The sequence below is a fragment of the Austrofundulus limnaeus genome, unplaced genomic scaffold (genome assembly GCF_001266775.1).
Source record: "Austrofundulus limnaeus strain Quisiro unplaced genomic scaffold, Austrofundulus_limnaeus-1.0 Scaffold223, whole genome shotgun sequence".
Taxonomy (NCBI): Eukaryota; Metazoa; Chordata; class Actinopteri; order Cyprinodontiformes; family Rivulidae; genus Austrofundulus; species Austrofundulus limnaeus.
In genome coordinates, this window is record NW_013952625.1 from 173,187 (window position 1) to 183,944 (window position 10,758).

At 51.8% G+C, this 10,758-nt stretch overlaps 1 protein-coding gene across 2 annotated transcripts in view; it reads right to left on the reverse strand.

Moving 5' to 3' along the window:
* Window positions 1–99: 99 nt before the first annotated feature.
* The window catches only part of zbtb4 (zinc finger and BTB domain containing 4), a 36,869-nt gene continuing 26,210 nt past the window's right edge, over window positions 100–10,758 (reverse strand). For both annotated transcript variants that reach the window (XM_014019501.1, XM_014019502.1), the window contains one exon: window positions 100–7,407. In XM_014019501.1, coding sequence (XP_013874955.1) covers window positions 1,932–7,391 — 5,460 coding nt within the window. In that variant the 5' untranslated portion in view covers window positions 7,392–7,407 and the 3' untranslated portion in view covers window positions 100–1,931. The remainder of the gene's footprint in view (window positions 7,408–10,758) is intronic.

Genomic DNA, 10,758 nt, shown 5'->3' on the forward strand with positions numbered 1-10,758 from the left:
CACACACACACACACACACACACACACACACACACACACACACACTGTCCATTTGAAGAAGGTGCAACAAGCCATGTGCTAAATTGTGGCTTTTTTTTAAAATCTCCAAACCGTGATTTATAATGAAAAGTACATTTTTTAGAGATATAAAAGAATCAAAGGGCAGGAAACATAAAAAAATAATAACAAAAATAAAAGCTGTGCGCACAGTGCCAGATTTGCTGAGGGTATAAACAGTTAGGAAGCGAGTGTTGCTCATGCTTTGTGGATACAGAACCCAAGTTTTTCTGACATGTTTTCCTAGGACTACTGTATATATGCATACCAGACGTTATACGGTTCTTTAACAGGTTATTTGTGTCAAAACAAACGATAATAGGAACTGAAACCAACTCTACCATTAATGCAGCTGTACTTCATTAACCTCTGACTAAAATTTACATTCAGTTTTTTTTTAAGTTTCACTCCCCCTTTCACCCCGAAACTGAAGCCACTTCCATCAGGTATAAGGGCTAAACAACATAAACAACAATAGTTTAACAAAACAAACATATATAAAGATAATATTACACGTAACAAAAACACACACGCAAAAAAAGGCCCCGAGAGGGCATCTGGAAAGTTTCAGCCCAAATGCTTTGCTAAGCTCAGCCTTTTTCCTATGACGGTAAAGATCGGACTTTTCTCAGGCGTAGTTTTTGTTGGTTTGCCCGCCCCCCCACGGCGTCGCTCACTTGTTGGTTCCTGTTGATTCAGAGTCCCAACAGTTTGTGTGTCCATATATTTACCTTCCTATCCATAAATACCCTGATTCTCTCATTTTTTATTATTATTATTTTCYTTTTTGCTGTTGCCTTATGTTCTCCCTGGCTTAGAAAATGGGGGGCCTTTTCTCTAAGAGGAAGAAAGCTACACAAGATGAAGGCTGACTGGTTTTTATGCTTTTGTGTTTTGAACTAGTTGAAGGAAATGAGATGAAACATGGAAGTGCAACGGTTTACCAGCCTTTCACTCTTACCCAGTGGCCAGCTACATTTGTCCAAAGCAGCTACATGTGTCCCCTTTTAGTGACCACTACCTCTTCTATTTTGTGCACAGAAAATATAAACTATTGTGAACGCTTTTACAGATCCTACAGTCACATCTCRCCCACTTGATCTGTCATCGTCACGCGCTCACGTCCAGCCACAGTTTTTGACTTATTAATGATCTGGATATGAGAAGAAAAAAAAATCACCTCTAAAAAGCACTTCTACACATACAGTAGCTATTCCGACTAGAGTGGGAATGCTGTGTGTGTCTCACACGGAATGATCTAGATTCATACGAAYGCATTCACACACACACATATGCAGCGATACCTGCCGAAGCCAAACACCGCATGCACACATCCCTACATACGTGTGCACGTACATGCTCATTTATAGCTCTCGTAACAGCAGGAGGGAAAATAAAAAAAATATTTAAAAAAACTTGCGTTCTGGCTCGATCGCTCTAAAATACACACAGCGGTGTATTTCCTCTACTTGATCTCCCATCAGAGTCAACGTAAGCCTTCCCTGAAGAGCGTTTATCCTCGTTACGCCGTGCTTATAAAGGGAAGTAGACCGGACAAATTTTTCACACGACACACCCTGTTAGCAGTCCTTATATTATAGATGTTATAATGAGTCAGAGAGGAAGATTCATCGAGCTGGAGAGCAGTAACATTACAAAGAAGAGCCAGAGTAAAGGCTGGGGGAGATCTGATACGTCGTTAGGATTATTGGGCTCTCGTCCTTCGGCTCTAAACTGGCTCCTGTAATGCTCTGGTCTCTGGAGTAAGAGAGAGTCGGGGGTTAATGTGCAAATGTACCAAGGGTGGGAGCGTGGACCACGCCCCAYATTTCTCGCTCACAGCCGCTGTCCGCCCCTCCTGGAGCTTCCATGTCCTACTGCTTGCTGCCGCCGCCGTCTCGATGTTTTTTGCCGCCGGTGCCGCCGCTCCCGTAGAGTCCCGGGTTTGCCACGATAGGTGGGGGGACGGCACCCATGTAGGGTCCGGCGGTGGCGGCGTAGTTGAAGATGGCGGGGAGGAAGGGCAGAGGCTCCACCTTGTCCCCTCCGGGCGCCATCATGTTCAGGGCGACGGGGAGCGCTGCCAGGTTGTAAGGGTAGGCTAAGAGCTGGGGGCCGTAGAGGAGCTGGTAAGGGTCCGGGTAGAACGGCAGCTTGGCCAGGTCGCCGCCGCTCGGCACAATCACCTTCCCCAGGGGGCCGAAGGGGAGCGCTCCGGGTGGGTAGGAGGACAGGAGCAGGTTCTCCTCCTGCTTCTTAGCGGAGCGGTAGCTGTCCGGCACAGTGAGGGGGAGTGGATAATCCTGGGCAGGGTAGCCCGCCGGGGGGGTGTCCTCCGGATGTGAATCTCTGGAAGAAACGGCGTCCAGGTGGTCCGGCTCAGGCGCCCGGGGAAGAAGCAGAGCGTGTGCAGAGGGGCGGTCACCGGCGCCGGCTGCTCCGGTGGGCAGCGTGAGCCGGTCCAGTCCCTGTGAGCTGGAACGGATCGGCCGGCCGGCTTGAACCATGGGTCCGATAGCTGAGGGGGACCGGCAGGKGGGTTTGGGAGTGTGTCTGTGTGTAGGGGGCCCGTTCATAGTGGTCTGTAGGGGGACATGTTGGGGAGACGGCACAGGGCTCAAGGGCTCCTTTTTGGGAACCAGGAGTGCAGTTTGGTCCTGCAGATGGTGAGAAACTCGACAGACTTTCTGGGCCCTCTCCATCTCTTTCTCTCGTTCCTTCTCAATGTCTCTGCTCCTCCCCCGTTCCCTCTGCCTCTCCACCTCCCTCTCGCTCTCCTTCTGCCTCTCCACCTCCCTCTCTCTCTCCCTCTGCCTCTCCACCTCCCTCTCTCTCTCCCTCTGCCTCTCCAGCTCTCTCTCTCGAGCTAAAATCGAGGACATGGTCAGGTCTTGTGCTTCGTTGGGGGACGGGCTCCGGGACGGAGGCTGCAGCCTGAGGTCCCGGACCAGGGGCGAGTCCTCGTAACTCGCACGCATAACTGCACCGCTCCCCGCTTGTCTCTCCCTGTCAATAATGACCCCATCCCGTCTCACGAGTCCCGCCTCGGAGACGGGAGGAGCAGCCGCGATCATTCTGGTCTGCGATGTGACAGGTGCACTTGGGGAGGCGCTGGCGGACGCGGTGAAGTGCAAAGGGCTGGGCGTCCTGTAGATCTGGCTGTCCAGGCTCTTCCTGCCGGGCGTGCGGTAGTCGAGGCAGCTGGGTCCATTCAGGACCAGCACGCTCTGTGTGGGGGAGGGCGTGGCAGGCCTGAGTTCAGGCATAGAGGGCACGAGGTTCACTGCACTTTCTAACGTCGGCTCTGCAGTTTGTGGTCTGGAGTTGCTCTCGGGGAGTTGTAGTTTTTCACTGGGATCCGACTTCAGATAGTCGTCTGTAAGTTCTCTTAGATGGTCCTCCGGCTGCCCCCCACTGGGTGGATCTGGTGCTGAATAGCTGATAACTGAAACAGAGAGAGCGCTGGGGGGTTGTTCCTGATTGCCCTCTGGATCTGTGCAAAGAGAGTCAGTAAATGTGTGTGGCGGGGGTTGTGGCTCTGAGCTGATTTCCTCTTTCTCTCTCTCCGGAGAACTACTCAACTCGTGACGTCGGACGTGGCGATTCAATGCCGAGGACGTCTTGCAGACCTTGTGGCACTGTAGGCAGGTGTGACGTGATAATGCTCTCCTGCCGATGCGACTTGGACTAGAGCTGCTCCCCGATAAGCCCATTTGCGCCCCCTTGTCCTCGTTGTATTTTGATATTTCTGGCACTGATTTGTTCACGACCCCTACAGCTGCTTCGACACATTTTGAGGGTGCGGAGGGCGCCTCGCTAGGCTTGGGGTGCTGGACTCTCTGGTGATCCTCCAGCTTGTCCCTTGAGGGGAACGTGGCTCGACAGAAGAGGCAAACGAACTCCAGCAGATGGCTCAACTCATGCTTGTCTCGCTTCCTGGGACTTGAGAACCAGCGGCCACATGTGGCGCACTCTGCAGCGTTCCCGTTGGTCCAAGGCCGCCTCTTTATTCCTGCAGGAGCCGCTGAGGGAGACAGGGGAGGCTTTGGAGAGGGAACAGGAGGGGTGGGAACCTCGTGACGAGCCTCTTCTTCTGCATCCGTTTGTTTCTCCTTTGAAGGAGAGGAGTGATTATCGGTCTCGTTTCTCTCCTCCATRTCCTCGTTGGGCCTCGACAGTTTCTCGGCCTCCTCAGCCGTCCCATCATCGTCCTCATCTTGTGATTTCTCCGTTTGTTTATTCATTAGCCTTTTGAGTCTCTCTGCCCTCCTCTTCAGTCGGATGGAGCGTTTGTATTTAAGCTTTCGTTGCCAGCTCTTCACTCTCTGCAGATGTGCTTGAGCCTTTCTCTTCGGCTTGTAGGAGTAGTAGGGTCGCCACAAGTTGTCCTCCATGTCGTTGTCACTGTCCTGCTCACGTACCCCCTTACGGAAGTAGTACTCCCTCACATGATCCGGGGATTTGGAGCTCTCTCTCCTGCCCTCCTCCTCCCCCTCCCCCTCACAATCTCCTGCTTCCTCGTTGCCCTCTGTTGCCAGGGCAGCCCTGCTCTGGAGGCGGTGCTTGTGGTGATGGTGGTGCGTCTCCTTTGCCGATGATGTTTCACTCCGTTTGATTTTGGGCGGGGACAGGCTCTTGTCTCTTCGAAGGTCAGTCTCGGAGATGCTCCGCTTCACGATGGCCTCCTCGCCAATGCGTACAGTGATCTGACACAGGGGCCCCGCCTCTTTGATCTGTGTCCCCACAGATGCTGACACCTGCTTTGAGGCTGGGATACTGCTCTTGCTGTGGGACTTGCGTGATTTGTGAAACACTCTCCCCGTTTCTGCTTCCTGTCTGCCTCTCGAGCCCTCCTCTGTGGTGTCTGAACGGTCTTTGGATCTCTTTCTGTGATTTTCGGAGCTGTCCCTTTGCTTTTTGATTGGCCTCGGACTGGCTTTAATTAAAGCCTGACTGCTACTGGTTTCAGGGGACGGGCTGTTCAACAGGCTTTTATTACTTCCAGAGGAAACCTGATTGCTATGCACAATGACAGAGGATGACACTGTTGCCCCGTGAACTATAACGGAGGGTTTTGTATGGCCGTACGTGATCACAGACGGCATGCTCGCTTCTGTGCCTCTACCAGTCTTAAAAGCTTTGGTTTTGCTGCTGCCAGACGTTTTAAAGCTGCCTCTGTCCTGCTCGGACTCTGAGGCCTCGCTCTCTTGTTTTCTCACTTGGGCCACGTCAGTCTGCGTCAGGGGTGTTAGTGCAGAGAGGTCCCCTTGCTCAGCAGTAACAGAAACAGGAAACTCGTCAGGGAAAGCATCAGGATCGGGCTTCACACTCTGAGGGGGGGCTCCAGCGATGAGGCTCTGCAGGTCCTCGGGGCCTAAAGCACAGCCCAGGCCAGGCAGGGAGAGGGAGGGGTTTTCAGCTGGAGGGAGGAGAAGGCCATTATGCAAGCTGTCACTATAGGTTTTGTAGGGTCTCTTCTGGGAGCGCATGGGGAGAAGACGGTAGAGCTTGAGGGCATCAGCTTTCTGTTTGTAGCCCCCGTTCGCAGTCTTTTCACTGGAGATGAGGCTCGGATTGATGCCGTGGATGGTCTTCTGGTGTGTTTTGAGGTTGTAGTAGGTGGCGAAGGCGTCCCAACAGAAGATGCACTGGTACCGCCGCTCCCCCGTGTGCCACACCTCGTGCTTGGTGCGGTACTCGGCCAGGGCGAAGACCTTGTCGCAGTAGTGACAGGGGTATTTGCGCCGCCAGGAGTGCACGTTGGAGTGCCGCTTCAGGCTGGACAGGGTCATGTAGGAGCGCTCGCACACGGAGCAGAAGTAGATGACGTTGCCGTCCACCACCTTCACGAAGTGGTTCTCGTCGCCCGCCAGCAGCTCCCCGGCTGCCGCGTCATCGCCTTGGAGGCGTGCCAGGAGGCTCCTCGCCTTCTTCCCGGGCCGCGCCTTAATGATGTCGGTTTGTCCCATGATCACACCCCCCTCCACTCTCACCTCCCCTTCCTCCAGCGGCTCCTCTTTTGGCTGCACAGTGAGTGGCAGAGGAGGAGGAGGAGGCGGGGGAGGGGGGCGCAGGCTGCTGGACGACAGGCCCGGCCCTCTGCAGGATGTCTCGTGGGACTGCAGCCTCTTGCTGTGGATGAAGACTTTGCCACAGCAGCGGCAGCTGAGGGCGCGGCTGCCGCGATGCAGCCGCATGTGCACCGTGAGGGAGGAGGCCGAGCTGAAGAGTCGATGGCACACGCCGCAGATCAGCTCCGGCTTCAGGCTGTCGGTGGGGGGGTAGGAGGACGAGTGAGGGGGAGCGGTAAGACCCTCGGTAGGCAGGGGAGGCGGCGGCGGCGGTAATGGGGGAGGGAAATGGAGGGTGGGTGGGTGAAGGCTCGGTCCATGGGGGCTTCCTGCTTTCCCAGCTGGCCTCCCTGTCAGCTTTTCTCTCCTCTCCGCCTCCCCGCCCCTCTGATAGGCCGACGCGCCCAGACTGAAGAGGATCTGGGCCGTCTGGGAGGGTGAGGCTGTGCCGTTGTACCTGTCGCCCCACCCGTCGCCACCGAAACAGCCGCCTAAAGGTCCGCCTGAAGACCTCGGGGGCGACCTGTGGATCTGAGCCTCCGGGTTGAGTTTGGAGCATTTCATAGGAGGCGAGGATTTCACCTCCTTCCTCATGAAGGCGGGAACTCTCATAGGGGAGGAGGAGGGCGAAGAGGATGGAGAGCTGTCGTGTCTCGGGGCCTTGAAATGTCGGTGCTTTACGTCGGTGGTGGCGTCCAGCTTCCACAGCGACCCCTTGTCGGAGCTCTTGGATGACAGTCGCCGTCGGTGGGGTGAAGGAGACGAGGAAGAAGAGCTGTGACAGTGGTTCGGTGAGGTCAGAGACGTGGGGAGGGGGGCGGCATTGAGCGGGAAGCTCAGGGTGATTTTGGCATTCTTAGGTCCGTCGCCCATATCATCCAGCTTGTCCTCCATAGTGGCCTCTACGCGACATCCGAGCCGTTTCCCCTTCATGTCCAGCTGCTCCGCTTTCCCCTCCTCAGACCGAGAGGCCACGCCAGGACAGCGGACAGGGTCGTGTAGTCCTTCAGCCTCGCTCCGGCTGTAAAGGCTGGCAGGCGAATGTGAGTCCGAGGAGGGGGCAAAGGTGCTGAGTGCTCCTAACAGCGGTGCTGGGGAAGACAAAGGTGACAAACGCTGACTTCGTTGGAGTGCAGGGTTCTTGACAGCGATTCGGGAGGAGTCGTAGACGGGACTCAGGCCAGGAGCCTGGTGCTTTTCGCTCAGACGTGGATGAAAACGGCCCGCGTGGTGGGGGTCCCACGCCTTCTCACCGGACACCATGACCAGCCCCAGAAATCTGAAAAAGAACACCGGAGAGAAACTAAAATTAGGAATAAAATAATGATAATAAAGAATATTAAAGTGAAGGACTAACAGTGTAAATACTTTCACACAAGTAAAACTCTGATAGAAACGCTCCGTTTTTCAGGGAAACCTCAAAGCGAACTCAATGCCCCAGCGAGGCTGAAGTGCTCTGCCAGGAATGGTGAGTGAGAGGAGGTAGAGGGCAGGGGGAAGGAATGAATCTGCGGCAGCGCTGCTTTAGATTTCAGCTTGCCAAAGCCAAGCGTTCAGAACCGCATTCCAGCGATCCACCCATCTCTCTTTCTCTCTCTGGGCTGTGACACAACGACACCCCCCCCCCCCCCCCAATTGGACAGTGGTTAAATTTAATCAAGATTCTCTCAAAATAGTGTGCTCGTTCAGATTTTGTGACCTACGTAAGAATAGTGAAGCTTCATTCCTGGCAGCGGCGAAACTGTGCCAGGCAGGATTCTAACCGTTTATTTGTGAAGGAGGAGGGGAGGAAAGACGGGAGGGAGGGAGGTGGCACGCATGACGCAGGGTATGGGTGTTTTTCTGCTCCCTGCTTCCGGTCCAATCTGAGCTTTCAAAAAAAAAAAATAGTGTGCAACTGACTGTTTCCAATCTGATTTCATGTTGGTGCAGCGGCAGAAACTAGATGTTCGTATCAGTTTTAGTGCCGACTCAGATGGCCRGGAGACGGGATGAGGCCGTAATGAAGTGACGAGAAGGGGCAGGAAGGGGGAAAAAAAATCCTCAGTCATGCTTTTTCTGTCTTGGTTTTCAAGCTGCGACGCTGCTAGAAAGGCAGGCCGCTGTAAAATTCCACAGGCAGCCCTGAACAGGCAGAAACTAGGTCAGCACTGTTATTGCAGAGGAAAGACGAGAGAGAGARAGAGAGAGAGAGAGAGAGAGAGAGAGAGAGCGAGAGAGCATGCGGGGGGGGGGTAAGGATGAGGGAGAGCGAAATGGTGACAGAGGGTTAGAAAGAGAGCAGGAGACTGGGGGGGGGGGCACTGAAACAGGAACAGTCAGGAGCCCTGTAAACACATACATGCAGCCCAACATACACTCTGACACGCTCACAGGCTGAAGACACGGGAACAAACAAACTAGTTCAACGCAGACAGACCCTTTTGTTGATGATATTCAGAAGTGAAAGGTGAATCTAAGTGCAGCACGGCCTGCTGCTGACTACAGCTGAAGTGACATCAAGGGTGTTTTTATTGACAGTCAGTTCTATTCAACACCTATGCCTAAAATAGAACAAAGACGCCCAWTCCTGGCCGTCCGGGCCTGCCACATTTTGTCGCACAGTTCCAATGCAGGCCTCGCGTTTTGCTGCTGCGCAGGAAATCCCTGATGATGGCGAGCGCCAGCCTGCTAAAAGTAGGCGGACACGCCGGGAGACTGAACTAAAAATTTCACCATCTCGTCTCGTGGGGTGCGTGCGACGCAGACAGGAAAATGCGTAAGACGCCTCCTTGCTTTCTTTCTTTTTTTTTTTTTTTAGAGCTCTTGTGACGCACGGAGCCTCTGAACAGGCAGAGGCTGCACGACGCGCCGTCTGACTGTGACAGGCAGCTTTTAACAAGCTTTAAATGTGCAGACTTAAAAAGATGTGGAGGGAGAAAATAAAGCAGAAAATACTATTTTTTTCTTCTTTRTGTAAAAGCCTCAACACATATTAATCTGTCTGTACAGCTCATGGACACAAAAACATATGTGAACTCTTAAAGTAATCATATAAATGAAAGAAAGAGAAAATCAGCACCTCTCTGCAACAGGATGTTCTGCACAAATAAACAAGGTGGTTAAAATATGAAATGTTCGTCTATTTAGGCTTRTGGCACTGCAAAAACCACACGGCGAGAGCGGAGCTCGCAGATATCGCAGGACAAATTATAAAGCAGGCTCTCGTAAACATACAGCACGTCGCACATAATGCATGAGGTCTCACAGGACAGACGAGTCGCCGAACTTCAGGGGAGAAAACGGTGGAGCGCTTCAAACATGAAGTTTCTGCTAAAACAAAACCCTTATGCCAGACAGCCTTATTCTCGAGTCCCAAGCTTTTGCTTCATGTGAGTTTTTTGTTTTCTTTAWCTATTTAGGATTATCAGAACCTCTTAAACACAAAAACCTTAAGGACAAAACATAAAAACATTTTATTTAAAAGATGCTAGGGTCTCAAAAGCTTATGTGTATAATATTTTTATTTAATTTAAATTTAGTAGGAGAAGCTTCAAATAGGTTGAGTAGTGACGGTCTGTTTTTCAATGAGTAATATCAACTGTGAACAAAAAAAAAAAGTACCAATTAGACTTGTGTGATTCAACAGCTTCTGTATTCAACAAAAAAAAAATTGGTCTGCCCAGTTCTGGCCCACATGTCTTTACCTGAGAACTAACTCCTGRCCCAGATGCTGCACAGAACGATGACCCTTTGATGACCCRKATGCAGTTTGTCAGAGGTGGTCAATGCATGGCCCAGAACCACATAAACCAAACAGCAACAGAGCYAGTTGTAGTACTGACCGATTTGGACCATWTATACCAAACCACCGTTGGGCCAGTTAAGGAATGCCATCACGGGTTATCAGTAAAATACAGATATCACACATATCACAGTGTGGCCCAGTACTGGAGTCGAGCTGGCACTGCTGGGATGACAAGTGGTTTATCAACCAGATGTGGGCCAGCTCTGGCAATGATGGCGCTGTTTGAAGGATGGCATGCCACAACTGGCCCAGTTGTGGTTTGGTTTATGTGTTGTTGGACCATGCATAAACCACCTCTGGCAAAACCACATCTGAGCCAACAAAGGGCCATCATTCTTTGCRTATCTTGGCCGAGTGTTAAGGGTGTTTGTTTTATGTGGGCCAGGAGTGGGTCAGACAAATTTTGCTATGTMGGATATTTGACAACAGAATAACAAATCTCCCAAAAATCTGTTATGGTTTTGGTTTTGATGCCACCCAGCAGTGATGGGCACAGTCCCACTAATCAGCTAATAGTGGAACTAGCTTYTYATTTAGCAGATTAGCAGTTTTGCTAACTTTGAAAGCCACTGGTGGACCAATAAGCTTCTGCTAAATTAGRTGTGGCTGAATTTAGGCCTCTATTATTAAGCCATTCATTCCRAATTTAATAAAAAACTATCCCTCTTACAAGCAGTGCTGGACGTGTCAGGCACCGGGTGTGGAGCATTTAGCATTTTTAGCAGCTAAACTTCAAACTGAGAGCTTCAAAAATAAATGAAAAAAATTAAACAATATTTAAATAGTGAATACAAAAATTAACTACATATAAAATATGGTAGAGAAAGTATTTCCCATTTGTTG